Source organism: Stenella coeruleoalba, assembly GCF_951394435.1.
Source record: "Stenella coeruleoalba genome assembly, chromosome: 11".
NCBI classification, from domain to species: domain Eukaryota; kingdom Metazoa; phylum Chordata; class Mammalia; order Artiodactyla; family Delphinidae; genus Stenella; species Stenella coeruleoalba.
This window is the reverse complement of record NC_137157.1, coordinates 17,040,380-17,061,306: the sequence shown is the minus strand read 5'-3', so window position 1 is coordinate 17,061,306 and position 20,927 is coordinate 17,040,380. Positions and strand designations below refer to the sequence as shown.

General features: G+C 34.1%; 1 protein-coding gene across 6 annotated transcripts in view; it reads left to right on the top strand.

The window, feature by feature from the left end:
- Nucleotides 1–18,774, top strand: part of WASHC4 (WASH complex subunit 4) — a 53,710-nt gene extending 34,936 nt beyond the window's left edge. For 2 of the 6 annotated variants that reach the window (XM_079935840.1, XM_079935837.1), the window contains exons 25-33: nt 2,086–2,220; nt 4,114–4,222; nt 6,317–6,383; nt 6,884–6,970; nt 9,131–9,278; nt 11,577–11,673; nt 12,260–12,456; nt 12,800–12,899; nt 14,855–17,903. In XM_079935840.1, coding sequence (XP_079791966.1) covers nt 2,086–2,220; nt 4,114–4,222; nt 6,317–6,383; nt 6,884–6,970; nt 9,131–9,278; nt 11,577–11,673; nt 12,260–12,456; nt 12,800–12,899; nt 14,855–14,922 — 1,008 coding nt within the window. In that variant the 3' untranslated portion in view covers nt 14,923–17,903. Of the gene's footprint in view, nt 1–2,085; nt 2,221–4,113; nt 4,223–6,316; nt 6,384–6,883; nt 6,971–9,130; nt 9,279–11,576; nt 11,674–12,259; nt 12,457–12,799; nt 12,900–14,854; nt 17,904–18,015 lie in introns of those variants that run through there. The other 4 variants (XR_013830365.1, XR_013830366.1, XM_079935838.1 and 1 more) reach the window with 4 other exon arrangements.
- Nucleotides 18,775–20,927: the final 2,153 nt, after the last annotated feature.

Below are 20,927 nucleotides of genomic sequence, written 5' to 3'. Positions count from 1 at the left end.
AAGTATATATCTGGGTGGATTGTTTGATATTTTCTGTAAGTTGCTTCTGAAAGCAAATCATTGATAGTTTATTTAACATCAGTCATGTTCTTTTTTTGGGAGGGCGTTTACTAGTTATTTGATATCTATAAAAATAGCAATTTTCTGAAAAAATATCTTGAATCTTCTTAGAAATGGGCATTCAGTCACTTGCAAGAATCATTTGAGCTTATATGCTATGTTTCCTTCAATGGAAAAAGAGAAGTCTTTAAATTTACCTGGTTTTCAGGCCACAGTTTCTCCTTGAGGAAAGAAGAATGCAAATGTTTAAACAGTAAAGTGTTCTTAAGCATATTTGAGTAAGGGAATAGGGAGAAGTTACATGACTGGAAAGTTACATAGGGACCATTTTAGTGTAGTGGGGAAGCCATTGAAGTCTTTGAGCTGATAAGTAATGTGACTGGAGCTCTGTTAGTGGTTATCAATAGAGGAAGGGGCCATAGGTAGTCAGAGTTTCAAATTTAAAACAAGGAGTTATCCATGTAGAGATGTCTGAGCCTTTCAGGATGAATAAACTCTGAACCTTTAAGGATCAAACTCTTCTTTGACCTCATCTGTCAAACACTCATTCATGTAACAGATATAATTATGCTCATATTTTATGTGTCTCAGGCACTGTGCTGGGCACTGGGATAAGAAAAACAGACATTTCCTGCTGTCATAGTAATTGTCCTCTAGCAGGAAAAACAGTTGTTAATCAGTTAACCACACTAATGAATGTAAATTCCTGATGTCTGGTGATGATGAGGTGAGCATAGAAGAAATAAGAGTTACCTGGCAGAGTTACCCACTCTTAAGAATGGAAAGGGTATGGGCTTCCCTGGTGGCGCAGTGCTTAAGAATCTGCCTGCCAGTGCAGGAGACACGGGTTCGAGCCCTGGTCTGGGAAGATCCCACATGCCGCGGAGCAACTAAGCCCGTGCACCACAACTACTGAAGCCCGTGCACCACAACTAGTGAAGCCCACGCACCATAGAGCCCGTGCTCGGCAACAAGAGAAGCCACCACAATGAGAAGCCTGCGCACCACAACGAAGCGTAGCCCCCGTTCGCCGCAACTAGAGAGAGCCCGTGCAGCAACAAAGACCCAACGCAGCCATGAATGAATAAATAAATAAGTGTATGGAAAAGAATGGAAAGGGTAAAGAAGAGACTACTAAGACTACTACTGCTGAGGAGATCAAGAAAAAGCAATGTTTAAGCCACAAGAAAAGTTCTGAGAAAGCACGCATTTATATAACTGGGTGATGAAGACTGTTAAAAAGGGCATACTTGTGCAAAAATAATTAGTAATATTTGAGGGTGGTGGGGATGGAAATCAGTACAAGGCTTTCATCTATAGGTCAGAATTAATCTTGTTATTTTGACTTTAATCTCAGCTCCAATCCTACTTTTTCCAGTGTTTTCTGAGTCTAGGTCAGGGCCTTTTAACCCATTCTCAGAACACCTATACTTCTCATTTTAGAAATTATTGCAGTTGAGATATAATAGTTTATTTAACATATACTTGTCTTAAAATGCCTGTCCTGCTAGAATATACACTTCATGATGATGACCATGTCTAGCATGAGAGCAGGTACATTGCCTTGTACATAAGAGGTGCTCAAAATATTTATGGATAAATAATTGAATGTTTACCCTCTTCCTTCAGGAAAGGTCTCTTGCACCATGTTTCTTACTTTAGTATCGTTTTAGACATGTAGATTAGTAATAAGTAATCTTATGAATGGTGGAACATAGAAGCTTCTGAGTGTGGTTTATGACTTGAAAACTACAGCGTCAAATCTGGTTTATGATTCTCACTATAGCTCTTAGTCTTATTATGAAAGTATTTTCCATTTTTTAAATTTCTTTTTTCCTTTTGTGTCATAAAAATAAGGGGAGCTTTTAGAAAGCTCTGTAAACTTGGGCAAAAAAAACTTCATTTATTTAAATAATTCAGGTCCAACATGAATTAGACTTTATAAATAGATTATTTTATTCAGTAATATTGATTTGAAATTAATTTTCATAACATTCTCCAATTTTTGAAATTTTAATTTTATAGGTTAATTTCACCTACCAGTTTTTGAAAAAGAAGTTCTATATATTTAGCCAATTTATGTATGATGAACATATCAAATCCAGATTGATTAAAGATATTCGGTTTTTCAGGGAAATCAAGGACCAAAATGATCATAAGGTATTTTTACGTCTTCTTTTTAAGGTAGTTTGATTTAACTGTTGAGTATATAAGCATACCTTATATTACTGTGCTCTGCTTTATTGTGCTTCTCAGATACTGCCTTTCTTACAAATTTGTTTGTGGCAAACCTGTGTTTTCAGATGATGGTTAGCATTTTTTAGTAATAAAGTATTTTTAAATTAAGGCATGTACATTTATTTACACATAAAGGTATTGCACACTTAATAGACTGCAGTGCAATGTAAACATAACTTTTATATGCACTGGGAAACCAAAAAATTCATGTTACTTTATTGCGATATTTGCTTCATTGTGGTGGTCTTGAACCAAACCTGCAGTATCTCCAAGGTTTGCCTGTATGGCAAATGTTTATGCTAAAATTCATTTTGGGTTTTTCTTCTCTTGGGTTGTTTTTTTCTTTATTATTTTTCACATAACGTCTCCTTGATTTGGCTTCCTATTTTCTATATTTTCCCTTGCAATTTCTTTTTGCATTCACTGTAAACAAAAGTGTAAGGAAAAATTAAATGATCAATGTAGTCAGGTGTTACCTTTCTTTCTTTTAAAATAATACACAAGCAGAACATACTCATTTTGAAACATTTAGGCAATATAGAGTGCATAAACTAAATCTCCTCCTTCATTTCTCTTTCCTTCCAGTTCCATTTTCTGGAGGCAGTTGCTATTAACAGTGTCATGTGATGCCCTCCAGATGTCTGTGTGATAAACATGTATTTGTGCATTACAAATACTGCTTTTTTTTTTTAACAAAAATGGACTAAAACTAAACATACTGTTTTGCGGTGTGCTTATCACATGTCAGTACCTATAGGTGTACCTCATTCTTTTAAAGAGTTGATAGTAAAGATGTATACTGTAACTCCTTTAACCTTCTCCTACTCAGTGGATATTTAGTTTTTTCTGTGTTACAAATGGTGCTACACATAACATCTTCGAACATTTATCTGTGTGTTCAAATATTTTTGAAAGATTCCTTGAAGAGGAAAAGGGCAAAGAATATGAGTATTTAAAATTCTGATACATATTGCCAAGTACTCTAAAAATACTGTACCAACTGACAGTCCCATCTATAATTTATAAGAATGTCATTTTCCCTTCACCCTCAGGGCTAAGTTTTCCCATAGTGAAATGAAGAATTGCAAGTGGTAACAGTACACAGGCATATAGCCATGTGGATGGAGAACCAGCAGGCTTAGGTGGATCTTAACGTTTGATGTGCCGCATCCAGAACTGTCTTAAGCATCACCTAGTTCCAGCCCTTTTATACACTAGTTTAGTTCTTTTCAGTGTCAGAGCGGCAAAATATTACTTTCTGGTGAAATAATTATTAAAATTACAGATTACAGTTATCAGTACAAAATTATATTCACTCATCTTTATTGGAACAGAAGTTACTAGTGTTTAGAGAAATAAATAATAATACTGTTGTTGGATAAGTATTGTTTCCATTTTTTATTAATATAAAATGATTAATTTTCTAAATCTTTTAATGGGCTAAGACTTGAAAAATTATAAACCCCTGATACTTCTCAGGCCATGGAAACTTGGTCACACATTTCTGAACAAATGTTTCTAGGAGGAATTGATTTCTTTTATCTATCTGACAGAGTTGTTGGGTCTAGGGAGACAAATAATGTTGGTGGAAAACCTAAAGTTGGTGGCATTAATAATTATTCTCCTTATTTAATTTGTATTTACCTTGAATATTGGTAGTTTTTGTGCTATAAATTTTTTGTCATTAGACTTCAGTGACTTTTTTTAAGCACAATGGAAATACAAAATTAGAAAGGACAGTGGTATTGTCATGGTAGGCATTTTATGTTTTAGGGGTCTTTGTTAATAATGGTAGTCTTCAAATTATCTCTCTAGTATCCTTTTGAAAGAGCAGAAAAATTCAATCGAGGCATCAGAAAACTTGGAATAACCCCAGAGGGACAAAGCTACCTTGATCAGTTCAGGCAGCTCATCAGCCAGATTGGTAAGTTATTGTAAAAGTGTTGTTGGGAAATAAAGTACAAACCCCAAGAATCTATCGCATATTTTAAGTATCTCATACGAATGAACTTCAGTATGTGAGTGCCTGAGTTCAGCTTTATTCCACTAATAATTTCCTTTTCTTACTAAAAGTTTTTCAAGTATGATTAGACTGTTGGTGCATAATAATTAAGAGATTGTGGATTAATTTAAATAAATGAAATATTTATAAATAAAATAATATAAATATTTTTGTGGATAAGCTCTTCAGTTAAATTAAAAATATAATAACTCATCTCAAAGGCCATACTCATGGTAAATAGTCAACTGGTAACTATTTATTGGGTACCTACTCTGTTCAAGGCACTGTTTTAGACTTTTAAAAGTTAAGCCTAAATGCAAAGGTGTAAAATGTTTATGTGAAAAGTTAACTAATAATTTTTCTATGCTACATCATTTCATATTTATATATAATTTCTTGAGTTGTCCTTCTGCTTACAAGTAGAACTTGTCTTCTGAAATGTGTAATACTATATTTAAAAACAAGAACTGCATTTAAAAATAATCCTAGATTAAAAAAAGTTTATGCTTACTAGAGCTTTTCACATGTATTATCTCTATTAATATCCACACAGTAACCCTTGAGATTGGCACGTAGTCATGTTTTTAAAGATGAAAAAAGAGAAACACAAGAGAGATAAGTGGCTTTGCTGGGACTTTTTTGGCTCCAAGTCCAAAGGTGTTTTGTATTCTTCACAGTTGCAGACACCAAGCAGTTAGTAAATTCTTACTGACTATAATTTGGTAAAATTGTGCCTCCTGAGATTCATTCATTCATTTATCAAACATTTATAAAGGCTCTGTTATACCAGATATTTTTCTAGATGCTGAGAATACAAATAGCCTTTGTTCTAAGGGGCTTTAAGTTTACTAGTGGGAAGGGTGTTATAAGCATTTAGTTAGGTAGTAAAGTCAGTGAGCACTAGCTTAAGTTTTATAAATTAATTGGTTTACATATTAGGCCTTTCTATTTTGTATTAGTACAAGAACTTAGAGAATTTTACCTTAGTAAATTTTTAATTTTAAACAATTTAATAATGAAGTCAAATAAGTACTTTTTTATTCATAGTAATATTTGATGACATATTAGATTGTAAACGCTTGGAGCAATAGTTTTTAACCCTTTCTGAGAATCTGATGAAAACTCTGGATTGATTTTTGTTTTTCCCAGAACAATGCCCGTATGCACGTTCACGTACATTTTTGAGTATAGTATACTGGAGTTCAGATGCTCAAAGTCAGAGTCCATGGGCCTCAAATTAAGAGCTGTTTTTCTGGAGCAGTGTTACTTAAAACTTCACTTAATTCATACACCAGTATGAGTTTTTTCCCCCATGTGAATACTGCCTGGTTGGATTCTGGCTACATTTTGAAGGTAGAGCCAACATAATTTGCCCATTGATTAGATATAAAGTGTGAGAGAAGGGAAAGAGTCAGGGATGACTTCAGCGCATTTGGCCTGAGCTACTGGAAGGATAGAATTGTCAGTTTCTAAGGTAGAAAATATAATTGGGGGTGAAGATCTTGAGTTTGAGTTGAACTTACTAAATTAAAATTTCTCTTAGACATGTAGGTGTAGGCATTGGATAAAAAAGCCTAGAGGAGTAGCCCAGGTTGGAGATATTAGTTTGGGAGGCATCAAATAAGGATTTCTGAATATCACTTCCATCTGTGTGTGTGTATGAGAGTGAGAGAGAGACACAAACACATACTTAATGTGAGTGAAGAAATTATTGATATAGTAATATATTAAAGTGATTTTTTAAAATGTAGTCAGCATTTAATGACTTTACAAGTGAAAGTTACATTTATTTTAAAAATATTTAATATAGATGTATATATATACCTTTATATTTTAAGTGCACAAATATGTAAGTTTTATTTTTATGGAGCAAAAACTGAAGTGTAAAATACAGCAAAATCTCTTGCTACTTAGGAGTGGAAACCTTGTAATTGCTATAAATAACTGTATTCCTGATTATTAGAACTTAGAGTTATTTGTATAAACATCTGATGTTTTTTGTGTGTGGTTTTTAAGGTAATGCTATGGGCTATGTACGGATGATAAGATCTGGTGGGCTTCATTGTAGCAGCAATGCCATTAGGTATGGATGCAAACATATTTTTGCCTTGTTTATGCCATTTAGAAATTTTATGTCATTTAAATATGTCTTTTTTATAAGTAATATTGTAGAGAGGGTTTTTTTCTTTTTTGTTGATACATTTTGAGGTCAAATATGGAAGAAAATCATTAGTTGTACTAGTTAAATTTTTTCTCAAATTTTAAGACTACAGCAGACTGTTGAAAAGCTTTATTTAGTTAACTTATAAATAAAGCTTATAGTTAACTTAAAGTTATAATTTCTTTTATTTGTACAATTTGTGAATGGTTCTATAGATTACATGATTTTTAAGGATAATTTGATTATTCATATATCTAAAATTCAATTGTGGAACTAAAGTGGTTATATTAATAATATAACTGAAATGCAAAATTCTTTCCAAAGATACAGTTGAAAAATTTAGAGTCTTACAGTACTGCTTTCATATCTGTGTCAGTTGCACATATTTAACTTAATAAATTCCTTCCCAAATTCTTATGTAGATTTGTACCTGATCTTGAAGATATTGTAAATTTTGAAGAACTAGTAAAAGAAGAAGGTCTTGCAGAAGAAACATTAAAAGCAGCTAGGTAATCTAATTTTGGAATAATTTAAATTTGGAGATTTGAAAACTATATGTTCATTTAAATGTTAAAGACAAGACTAGAGGGTAATATATAAACTTATATGTCAGTGTTTTTACTCTGCAAGTAATGGTCTCAGTTTATGAAATATAATTTTTTCAAAACTACAGTATTCTGATGCCTTTCCAACTTCCCTAAAAGGAATCTTCTAGACCATGGGTTTCTAATACATGTGACTGTTGAACACTTGACACGTGGCTAGTCCGAATTGAAATGTGCTGAAGTGTAAAGTTCATAACTGATTTTGACGATTTAGTGTTTAAAAAAGAATGCCAAATATCTCATTAATAAAATTCATTTCACTTATTTCTTTTTACTCTTTTTAAATATTTCTATTTGCCAACTAGTATTTCTAGAATACTAGTCCTTCCTTTCATGTAATCTGTAGCAGCAGTGTCCAGGACAGTAGTCACTACCACATGTAGCTGTTGAATACTGGAAATAGGGCTAATGGGACTAGGGAACTGAATTAAAATTTTTATTTCATTTAAATTTAAATAGCTAATGACTATCTTATTGGACAGTGCAGATCTACAGACTATGAGTAAATGGTGATTTTGGTAAACAATTTAAAACTTGAGAGAGGCATGCAGAATTGTTAAGAAAGTCTTTAGAAAACTAAGTTGTAGTATTAATAATTGTAACACTTATTGAGTCAGGCATGAAAGAGCACCACTGGGCAAAGTGGAGACAATTTGAATATCAAAAAGAATAATGGTAGAAATTGCTTATAATACATTGAATTTAAAAAAGAAACCGTGAGTATAGTGATAATAAGAAAAGTTGGAGAAGCAGAGGGAAAGTTCCTTTTTACAGTGCTAGCCAGCTAGTAAATACAGAAGGGATGAGAAAATTTAGGGAAAAAAACAGTTTTGCAACCATCACTGTAATACTTGAAATGAGACAAATCGTCAGTGGGTTCTCAAACATTTTTGGAGAACAGAGTATTCATTCACTGAAAAAATTATCTCAGAAATTGATTATTAATCACAAAGGGAAAAAACATCTTCACAATGCAGAGACTGATGTATTCCACCTTAACCAAGTGATCAAACTTAGCATCACCAGTAACAGGACATGCTGACATTATAGGGCCCCCTGATGTAATGTAATGGCAAGTACCTATTTTGTATTCTCGCCCAAAATATTTACTCATCAAGTGAAGGAAAGTTCATGGCAGGTGAAGTCATGGAGTTATGAGGTTATGATAATGAATTGATTATCTAAGTGGACATTAAGTCTTCCAGAATGATGAGGAGAACTGGAGTAGGTCTCATGGTCCAAGATAAACACATGTAGAGCAGTGGTTAAAACTGTTATAGGGCTTCCCTGGTGGCGCAGTGGTTGAGAGTCCGCCTGCCGATGCAGGGGACACGGGTTCGTGCCCCGGTCCGGGAAGATCCCACATGCCGCAGAGCGGCTGGGCCCGTGAGCTGTGGCCGCTGGGCCTGCGCGTCCAGAGCCTGTGCTCCGCAACGGGAGAGGCCACAACAGTGAGAGGCCCGCGTACCACAAAAAAAAAAAAAAAAAAAAAAAAAAAAAAAACTGTTATAGATGCCTGCTTTCAGGAGGGGGTAGTTGGATATAGTTGGATCATGAGTCTCAAAGGAGAGATTTCTAAGACCGTCTAGTGGTGGGGGAATAATAATTTGAAAGTGGTAATAGCTATACATAAGGGATGTAGGAGAAAAAGCAGTTAATGTTTCTGAAGGTTAAGTGGGAAGCTAAGTTCTTCAAAAGGAGATGGGTTTCAGTTGAGGTAAGGAGGTATAGAAGAAGTGTTAGTGAAGAGATTTAAGATGAAAACGAACTTATTCACAATGAAATGGAATTCTACAGGGCTCATTGTGAGAAGAAGAAATAGAAAATTCTATGAAGTTCCAAGAGGCCCTACATATTCTGTTTTAGGGACTAAGTTAATTAAATCATTGATTAGCCTCTGTCCATAAAAAAATGAGTTCATTCTGAACCCCAAGGAAGTTTACTTAGAGATGTCTTATATTTCACATTCTTGAGTGCTCTCATCTAAACTAATGAGAAGTGGATTTTAAAAGCCACATCTTCTTTTGAGAAAGGAACCAAGTAAATAATTTTTTTGCATTTTAGGCATTTGGATTCCGTCCTCAGTGATCACACACGAAATTCTGCCGAAGGCACAGAGTATTTCAAAATGCTTGTGGATGTTTTTGCTCCAGAATTTCGAAGGCCGAAGAATATACATCTCCGAAATTTCTATATCATTGTTCCACCTCTGGTGAGTATTTTAGTACCCAAAATGAATTTTTTGAAAAAGTATTAATAAATAGATCCAGTTTTTATTACAGCAGGAAATGCAAACAGATTATATTGTTGACTTTCTGGCTGTAGATAAAACTAAATGTGGTCTCAGTGAATGCGGCCTAGAATTTTTACTTATTAGCTATGTAGAATGAGACTTATTCATAGTTCAGATAGATTCTTATTTGTTCATAACAGCCAGAGAAATCCTAGTGTGATTTAAATTTCTTGAGCATACACTATTTTATACACACACACACACACACACACACACACACACACACATAATCTTTGGGCTGAATTATACCATATAGTCATTTTAAGTGATTAGTGTAGACTGTTACAATATGAAGTAGTTCTTAAAAGCATACTATTTGAGGACAACTTCTTTCTTTTTGGTAGTAAATATGAACATCTAAGCTAAAATTTTAGTGCTTTCTTGTTGTAGTATATGGTATGTTTTGCTCTAATTCTGTAGTTGGCATCTTAAAAATAGCTCAAGTTAACCAAAATCGCAATATAAAAACAACTGTCACAGTGGGGAAAATGGAGTTAAGAGATGAGAGAGGTATATATAGCAATAAGAGTTATTTTTCTATAAAGGTTTCTATAACAAAGCTCTTTCTTAAAAAATTTGTAAATGGATAGCTCTAAAATCTAAATATCACTGAGCAGACGTAGCTTTTGATTACATCTAACTTTGATCTAGTTATAACTTTCCACGTTGCTGCCTGAATTAACACATATGTTCTAACATATTTGAACCATTATTATCCATTGAAAGCAGCTGATGGTCTATGGACAGCTTTTTTCTTCACGCATTTTCCTTTCTACTGTTTTTTTTTAATACGTTAATTGTTAATGCTCTCTTATAATAATTGTTACGTAGCAAAAATGTCCACAGTTATCTGATAGGCATTATCTTTTCACCTTCAGATATGAATAGAAGTGTCAGATTGGAGGCGAGTCTATCTTAGTTATACTTTGATAATAGTGTAGTTGACTCATGGTGAGTTCTCACCATCTTTCTTTAATTTGAAGTCATGGTAAACAGCAATGGCAAACCGTTGTGGGATTGAGGAAGAGTCTAGTTTTGCAGAGCTGCTGTCAGATTTCAATTAGTGATGGAGAAAACAAGAGGGATTACGAACACTACAAAGAAGAGAAGTATAGGACACTATTCTTGTGTCCTTGAGTTTATAATCTAATTCCAGAAAGAAGACAAACATAAATGAGATATCTAAAGATTTGAGTAACAGTTGACAAAGATTTTATAAAATGTCATTAATTGCCAAGTAAGTTTTACAGGCAAAATAAGTGGAACTTGATAATCTTGTTTACAGTGTAGGCTATTATAGTACTTACCACACTGTACCATAATTATTTTTAAACAGGTCTCTCTATATCCCAGTGCTGTGCTATCCTTTTGTAGCCCCTAATGGCTACTTAAGTGTAAATTAGTTAGAATTTTATGAAGAAATTCAGTTCAGTTCCGAAGTTTTACCATACACATTTCCAGTGCACAGTGGCCATAAGTGGCTGGTGGCTTACTGTATCGGACAGTGTAGATACACAGCATTTCTGTCATTGCCAGGAGTGCTGCTCTGCAGAGTGTGAACTCTTTGATGGTATTCATTTTTTTATTGTAATTATTTAATAATGCCTGGTATTATTATTAAGTTTCAGTAAATATTTGTTGAATAAATGCTATGATTAGATAAGGTATTTCAGAGGAGCTAAACTTTTAGGGAAGTGCTATTTTTGGGGGGAATTTGTTTATCCAAATGACTACTAAGCCTTTTAAACTGAGAATATGGTAAGAACTACTATTGTAAAATGAATTGGGTGGGCAGAAGTAAGGACTGCCATGCTTAAGAGTGCTTAAGCTTTTAAGTAAAGCAGGCCTACTTTTCTGACTACAACCTTGATTTAGAGTATGACTTTAGGCAAGTTACTAAACCACTCAAGTCTCAGTGCCTTCATTTGTTAAATGTGCATAATATTTTAGAATGAACCATACACAAAAGCGCTGTGCTTGGGTTAAGTGGTGATTGAGGGAGTGCTCATATTTAAAGGACTTGGAAAGAAGAGCCATTAAGAGATACTTACACAGATTATGACCTCACCAAGAGGCTATTTATACAAGGGAAATGTTTCAAATCAAAAGGACAGGAGCTTAGAAGAGATCCTGTTTATAATTTTTGAAATGTCTGTTTTAGGAACTGAAGATTTTTTAGCACAGTTCTTTCTCTAATATGTTGTTATATCTTTTTAGACCCTCAACTTCGTAGAGCATTCCATTAGTTGCAAGGAGAAATTGAATAAAAAAAATAAAATTGGAGCTGCCTTTACTGATGATGGCTTTGCCATGGGTAAGCTTAGTGGAATTGTTTTCTCATGAATTTTATGTTTACCTTACAATGGATTTTTCAGAATGTTTGCTTGAGAATAGAGCTGTGTGCTCTTTGTAGATTTGTTTTTCATGAGCAGTGTTTACTGTATTTTTTGGCTGGGTCATCTGATTGACCATTATTTATACTGTTGTTCATGCTCCTTTGGTATTGCTAATCACTTAGAGTGGTTGGACCTAATTATTTAGGCTTTGTTTTTGTTGTGGTTTTATTTACAGTTTGAGCATCTTGTATTTAGTTTCCTGTAGCTTCCTAGTTGTTGTCTATTCAGCAGTGGAAGTTTTTCCCCACCTTTACAGCCATATGTTATCTCCAGGTGATTTTCATAGCCATGTTATTTCTTCTTGATTGGCCTTTTTTTTAGTTCTTTATATGTTTTTAAGGAGGAATTAAGCCATGTTGCTAAACTTATTCATTTGTGCTGTAAAATGTAATTTGAAAGAGGATTAATTCAAAATGGTTAGCTTAATTTTAGGAATTATTGGTGGAGTAGAATATAACTTGTCTACACATTGTAATTTCGTTTTGGTTTTGCTGGTGACTCTAGGTGTGGCTTATATTCTGAAGCTTTTGGATCAGTACCAGGAATTTGACTCACTTCACTGGTTCCAGTCTGTTAGAGAGAAGTACCTGAAGGAGATAAGAGCAGTTGCTAAGCAACAGAATGTGCAGTCAACTAGTCAGGATGAAAAACTACTACAAACCATGAATCTCACTCAGAAGCGACTGGATGTTTATCTACAGGTAGACGAGAGTAACAGTCAGATCTGCTTTGACTTCTTTTTTTTTTTTTTGCTTTGACTTTTTAATATCCATTACTTGATCATTGAAGAAACATAAATCATATTGAAACTCCCATTTTAACAAGTGAGATGAATAGTGGTCATAAGAGTATATTTTTAAATGAATGGTATTTGGAAGCCATTTGACTCATATCTTAAAAAATGGGTGGATTACACAGTTCAGTTTCTGTATTTGCGATTTGCACTCACTAGAGCTTTTTAGAAATAATGAGATATTAAATATAAATTTGATGTTTTACTAAAGTATTTTCAGCTTTTATTTCTAATTTTTTTAATTTACTTAGGAATTTGAATTGCTCTGTTTCTCACTGAGCAGTGCAAGAATTTTCTTCAGAGCTGACAAGACTGCAGCTGAAGAAAACCAAGAAAAGAAAGAGAAAGAAGGTCAGTGAGTGGCTTAAATTTGGAAAGACCAATAAATCTGTCTTTAGTAGTAGACACGAATACCCCATTTTATCTAGTCAGACTTTTATTTTTGAAAAATAATATAGACCTAGAAATGTCTTTTTAAAGAAGTAAAGCCTAAGGGGATCATTTGTGAAACTGAAAAGAAATGTAACATAGATTATGCATTTCATTCTGAGATAACTCTTTATTCAGTTCATCTCTTAATTAAAAAAAATTTACCAAGTTTAGGGTTTTTTCTTTCACCCTTCAACTGTATCAGATAAGAAGGAACAAATTAGAGGAGGAGACTAAATGTTGGCTTAAGTCAGAGCTGCTGATGACTAGACACTGACTGAATGTATGGGACAGGTGATTAAGGAGACATAAAATAGTCAGGGCCATTTTAGTGTCACAGTAATAGCCTCCTGTGCTCCTCCATGGCCATGCCTTGGAGCATTAGAGAGCAGTAGAGCCATAACAGCTGATAGTCATTAAGGAGAGGGTTCTGTCCGTTACATTCTTTGTGGGTGTAAATCGTTCAGCATTTCATACTCAAGGGACCCTCATGGTACATTTCTCTCAAATTTGAAACTTAGCAACAATTGTCTTCCCTGAAGAATGGATATTTCCTTTTTTCTGTTATGGAAATTATGTAACTTAGGTTTCCTCTTTGGAAGCTTAAAACTAGGTACAGCAACATGACAGGTTTCATGTTTGCTCTTTTTCCTTTTTCTTACTTGTATTTCACAAATCAAGAATAAAAGATACTTCATAAAACATGATGTTTTTATTAATCTTATTTTGCCAGTTAGATTTTAAAATAAATATGTTTTTCACACTGAATAGAGGTGATTCATATGGGTAGACCACTTATATCAGTTACCCTGTTCCCTGTTGATAATGTTCCATCAGTATTACTTATTAGCATGTGCAGGCATTTTTGGAATCTAGACTGAAGAATAATCGTGTTCTTGAAGAATGACTGCCGGCTGTTACCTGGAAGATACTAAATATTTATTAAATAAAAAAATATACGTGTTATGTTTGGGTTCATTTAAAAATAATATTTAGCAAAGCCATCTGGAAGAATCTGAGTCAGTATAATCTAAATTGTGAAGAAACTGAGTTATTGCTTACGTTCTGCTCAGGCCTTTCATGATGGCCAGAACCTTGTCTCCAGCCTAGGTAACTGGGAATATTCTGCAGGTGGATTGGCCATTTACTTTAAGGCCTAAAGCATTAAGACAAAACAGACATTTCAGTCTCAGTGGAGCTCCTTGCTTTGGACTGCTGTTCTTAAGGAGCTTTCTAGGGTTTTGGGTAATGTATGTCACCCACGTGCCTGATGCTGGGTGGTGGTTCTGTTTTAGGACTCTATTTTAGCTAAAGTTTGCTCAGAGATGTTGTCAAAGTTGCTGAAAACATTAGTTTTTCTCTGTTAATGAAATATATATATATATATATATATATATATATATGACATTTTTCACAAAAGGCAGAAATTCATTTTATCACAGTCATAATAAAAACTGCATTTAAAAATAAATTATAAATACAGTTGGAAAGTTATTAATTCTGGACAATTTTATATTTGAATTTGTAACCATGTTTCTATCAATAATAGCACTACAATTTCTTGGCCCAGCTGGGGGAAGGTGCAGTGTGAAACCCACCTCAGATGCAGTTTTGCTCTCTGACAATTCTCTACCACTATTACAAACCAGTCAAAACAATTACATTTGCAATATTTAGCCTAGATTTCTAAAAAATTAAGGTAAATAAACTACATATAATTTGTGATATTAGAGAAACATTTGGTGGATGTAGCATTTTCTTAATTTGAAATTTAGCAGTATAGTCCTTCTTAATTTTTTTTTTAGTCCTTCTTATTTACTTAATTCACTTTTTAAAATGAACATAAATATGTCCATTATTTTCACTCATGCTTCCAGAAGAGACTAAAACAAGCAACGGAGACCTGTCCGACAGCACTGTGTCTGCAGATCCTGTTGTCAAATGATACTGATGGTATGCGTTGCCCCTATGAAATCATCAGAATTGTATATGAAATGGATGTTAATAAGCTAATAACCAAGTGTTTCCTGGGTCACATCTCTGGGAAATATTTAGATGCTGCAACTCTCTAAGGCAGTGCTCTAAAGTTAAGTCCATTCTTCTTCTGAAGGCTCTACTTTTCAAAGGTTGAGAATGAGATTTTAAAATCAGATTTTTGTCTGGACTTTGGCTAGATGTGCTTGGGAACAGTTATTTGAAATGAAGTTTTAGAAGGGTTAACTTAAATTCCTAAACTGCCACCTCAGACCTCTTGTAATCTACATGAATGTTTATAATTTGTATTTGTATAGGTCTTTGATCCATATTTGTCTCAGTCATTGGAAATTCAGTGCATATACTATGTGCAGCCAGTAATGTTTAAACAAAAGGAATTGAGCCTGAAATTCATGAAGCATACATATCAATATTCTTACAAAAGGGATATATGAAGATGGTTTTGATACTAGAGGTGAGGCATAAGTGTTATGTACCCTTTTTGTACAGTGTGAACTGATTCACTGTTAATTTCATGTGGCTCACTAGAGCTGCTGCTGTCTGTGGTGAGATATTTTATAACTAGTTTACATTGCTTTGAGAACATTTAACCTCCAAAAACTGCTTTAAATTTAAGATTTACTTAATACTCAAGGGGGAAGAAAATACAGATAAAGCCATAGAGTCCTGCTTGAAGCTTTACTTTTGGCTGAAGGCATTATGTATGATAGCAGAGAAAATTGAATGAATTCTTATTTCTACATCCAAACTCAGGTTTCTTCTACATTAGGTTGAACTGAAGTCTTGATGATGGTTTGGGCAGACTTTTTCTTTAAACCAAGTATAATCTAAGAAATCAGATTAAGCACTGTGCAGGCTTTTAAAAAATTACCACTGTGAGAATAAAGTTCTAATAAACTAAACCACTTACTGATTTAAAAGGTACAGAAAGATTCTGAGTAAATTTAGTTCCTGGCAAGCTATTAGCTTTATTTTTGTAAAGATTATATCAGTTAAATGGTTAATCATGGCCTATAATCTTTTAATATAATACAGTGATACCTTTACAGTGAAAACAAAAAAGTTTAAAACTTTATGTGTAATACTAACATCATTTTAGGAAATACTTGATTTTTCCATTGCACTTGCCTATTAAGCATTTCTTTGGGTAAATCCTGCAAGTAATTCTAACATTGTTGTTTGATTTCCAGCTTTTGGAACGGGTGTACAATGCCCTGTCTGTATTCATTGATCACAGTCAGGGTAACTTTCCCAGCTCAAGATAACACTTTCACTGTTAAAATTCAGAAGAAACAGAATAGGTAGGAAGTGTTTTTTGTTTATTATGTAAACATGATTTACAGAGTTATGTACAATGGATGGATTAAAGGCATTTAATATTTGTAATATGTACTAACTGTAGAAATGGCCCTAAAGCATGCTGCATAATTAATAATTTATATTTTCATTATTGTAAATGTTTATATTAATGATCTTGCATTTGATTGTATCAAATTGGTCACCATTTCATAGCAACAGTATTGTTTTTTCTGTTTTTCTTCTCTAACTTCCCTAAAATCGTCTCCTTTAATAGAGATAGAAATTCTAAATAGAAGAGAATCAGATGTCTCTGTCATTATCCCCACACATGTCAGTTATTTTATCAATACTAGATAGAGTTCACATGCTGACTGCATGGATACCTACAATTGAGAAAAATGTGACAGATTATTATTTTGCCTTTAGTTCAAAATAATGTCACTGCAGTCTGGATGAGGTATAATAAGTTTACTTATTTGAAATAAAATCTCTGAAAAGATTAAGCATATTTAAATGCTGTTAAAAGTGCAGAGCAACAGGGCTTGAGTGTTTTACACCTAAGGTGATGTACACATTTAGATGACAGTTTTCCTTGCTGATGTATTGTTAATATTCTCATTTTTTCAGACATACTGCAGTTTAAAAATCAGTGTGAGCATTTGTTGTAAACTCACAGAAAACTTAATGTTCAAATTCTCAGGAATTAAGGACTAACCATAACATTGTCAGTTCTAATTAAATTTTATAAAAGATGGCAAGTTTGTTATCTCCGTTAAGTGGGGCTTTCCTCTTCCCCAGTTCTAAGAGAATACAATATGCATTGATATAATAGAACATTAATAAATATAATTTCAAAAATTTACTTCCTCTGGATGTTTATGTTCAAAATTGAATGTCTTAACCCCAGTAGTTCTTATACTGATCTTTTTGGAGTTCCTTTTATCTAATAGTGTGTGGAATCTCTTTAAAAAAATACTTGCGTGCACATAGGCAAAATTTCAAGTATAAAACTGGTACTGGCTCCTCTTTGTGTATCCCAGGTGGACTTTTGTTTTCTTTCCTTTTTATATTCTTAATCTTTCTATTGCTTGCTATTTTCAAATAAAAGAACCCACATGAATGTTTAATTTTAAATCTTAATCCTGGGAAGGGATCATTGGTTTGCAATGCTGTAGTGCCATTTGCAGTCATGACTTGAACTGAAACAGTCGTAATAAAGGAAAGCCTTTTAAATACTGTGCTGGAGAAAAATGTTCTTGCTCAGAAAGTCTGATTGCTGCTCCTTCTGAGGAGAAAAGTTTGTAAGGTTGTGGGAAAGATGAGACAATACCATCACATACATTGTCACGTTACTCTTTTCTGTTGGATTGGCCAAACGTAAAAGGTAGACTTTAACCAATTTTAATAATTTTAGTTCTTCTTCCAGCTTAAGGTGCAGAAGTTTCAGACTGATGGTATACCTTTTCTTAACAGAGACTTAATGCTACAGTTTTTTGTTTTTAGATATCAGGAACAATTTAACAGGTTGTCAAAGACTTCAGTTTTAAAAAAGGAATCCAGAATAAGTGGGTCTATAGAGATTACATGAAGTCATAGGACTGTGCAGTGAACTCAGAGATGCTGACAGTAAAAGGAGAGTTTGGTTTATACGAGAAGTTCTTATATACTGTATGAAAGGTCGATTTGGACAAGTATATGGATATTTCCCTCTATTGTAATAGTTTGGTTCTTCTTTACCACCTAGTTTACCAGATAGCGCCGGTTGTTCCTATGAGTGGAGACATACTCAGGAAAGTAGATGAAATTTATCTCCCAATCAGTGCAGATCTGATGTCGTAATTCTGGGACCACCTTTAAGGACTGTACATTCTGTAGTGCAGGTAAGATCTGTGTGTATTGACACATTCTTTGGTAGTGCCCTCATTGTTATTAACGTGAGGGAAAAAAAGTTAGCACTTCTGTACCCAGAAGCACCAACTATATAAAATTAGTATTACAGTAATCATTTCAGAATGCGTACAAAAGGTAATAAGGCATTAAAGATGCACTTTTAAGTTGATGTGATTACTGAATATCAGAATAATCTTCAAAGATTAATGTATTGAGAGAAGCATTTGGAGATCGCTTTGTCTCTGGCTTTCTCTGTGTGCTAGTAGTATAGCACATCGTGGTTAGAAGTGTAGATTTTGGAGCCAGACTGATTTGAATCCTGATTTGCTGCTTACAAGGTTACTTAACCTTTCTGTGCTTCATTTCCTCAGGCATAAAATGGTGTAATAATATAGCTCACAGATTGTTTGAGGATTTAATTTGTATAAAGTACTTTATTAGGAAACTACTATAAATATTAGCTATTATTATGATTGCTCTTACAAGCAGAAATACACTTGGCATATAATTATTAGCTGTTGAAAAGTTTGAAGATAAACTGTCTGTATTTGAGTTGGTCTCATAAAAACTATTTCTTTTTAAATGGCTCAGCTAAGTGTTGACAATGTAAGGCAGGTCCTGCTCTTCCCTAACGGTAATTCTGACAGGTGGCTAAACAACCAAAGGCAATGCTGGGAAATGAAAATTGGTGAGGCTAGCTTATTTATCCCAGGGATGCAAGGATTCTTCAATATATGCAAATCAGTCAATGTGATACACCATATTAACAAACTGAAGGAATAAAAACCATATGATCATCTCAATAGACGCAGAAAAAGCTTTTGACAAAATTCAACACCCATTTATGATAAAAACTCTCCAGAAAATGGGCAAAGAGGGAACCTAAACATAATAAAGGCCGTATATGACAAACCCACAGCAAGCATAATATTCAGTGGTGAAAAACTGGAAGCATGTCCACTAAGATCAGGAACAAGACAAGGATGTCCACTTTCACCATTCTTATTCAACATAGGTTTGGAAGTCCCCTAGCCACAGCAATCAGAAGAAAAAAATAAAAGGAATACAAATTGGAAAAGAAGAACTGTCACTGTTTGCAGATGACATGATACCATACATAGACAATCCTAAAGATGCCACCAGAAAACTACTAGAACTAATCAATGAATTTGGTAAAGTTGCAGGATACAAAATTAATGCACAGAAATCTGGCATTCCTATACACCAACAACGAAAAATCAGAAAGAGAAATTAAGGAAACACTACCATTTACCATTGCAACAAAAAGAATAAAATACCTAGGAATAAACCTGCCTAAGGAGGCAAAAGACTTGTACTCAGAAAACTATAAAACACTGATGAAAGAAATCAAAGATGACATAAACAGATGGAGAAATATACCATGTTCTTGGATTGGAAGAATCAATATTGTGAAAATGACTATACTACCCAAAGCAATCTACAGATTCAATGCAACCCCTATCAAACTACCAATGGCATTCTTCACAGAATTAGAACAAAAAAATTTCCAATTCGTATGGAAACACGAAAGACACCCCAAATAGCCAGAGCAATCTTGTGAAAGAAAAATGGAGTTGGAGGAATCAGGCTCCCTGACTTCAAACTATACCACAAAGCTACAGTAATCAAGACAGCATGGTACTGGCACAAAAACAGAAATATAGATCAATGGTACAGGATAGAAAGCCCAGAGATAAACCCACACACGTATGGGCACCTAATTTACAACAAAGGAGGCAAGAACATACAATGGAGAAAAAACTGCGTCTTCAATAAGTGGTGCTGGGAAAACTGGACCAGCTACATGTAAAAGAATGAAATTAGAACACTCCCTAACACCATACACAAAAATAAATTCCAAATGGATTAAAGACTTAAATATAAGACCAGACACTATAAAACTCTTAATTAGAGGAAAGCATAGGAAGAACACTCTTTGACATAAATCACAGCAGCGAGATCTTTTTTGATCCACCTCCTAGAGTAATGGAAATAAAAACAAAAATAAATGGGACTTAGTTAAACTTAAAATCTTTTGCACAGCAAAAGAAACCATAAACAAGACAAAAACACAACCCTCAGAATGGGAGGAAATGTTTGCAAATGAAACAATAGAGGATTAATCTCCAAAATATACAAAGAGCTCATGGAGTTCAATATCAAAAAAACAAAAAATCCAGTTAAAAAACGGGCAGAGGACCTAAATAGACATTTCACCAAGGAAGACACACAGATGGCCAAGAGGCACATGAAAAGATGCTCAACATCACTTATTACTAGTGAAATGCAAATCAAAACTACCATGAGGTATTACCTCATGTCGGTCGGAATGGCCATTATCAAAAAATCTAGAAACAATAAATGCTGGAAAGGGTGTGGTGAAAAGGGAACCCTCCTGCACTGTTGGTGGGAATGTAAATTGATACAGCCACTTTGGAAAACAGTATGGAGGTTCCTTATAAAAACTAGAAATAGAACTACCATATGACCCAGCAATCCCACTACTGGGCATACACCCTGAGAAAACCATAACTGAAAAAGAGTCACGTACCACAATGTCTGTGCAGCACTATTTACAATAGCCAGGACATGGAAACAACCTAAATGTCCACCAACAGATGAATGGATAAAGAAGATGTGGCACATGTATACAATGGAATATTACTCAGCCATAAAAAGAAACGAAATTGAGTTATTTGTAGTGAGGTGGATGGACCTAGAGTCTGTCATACAGAGTGAAGTCAG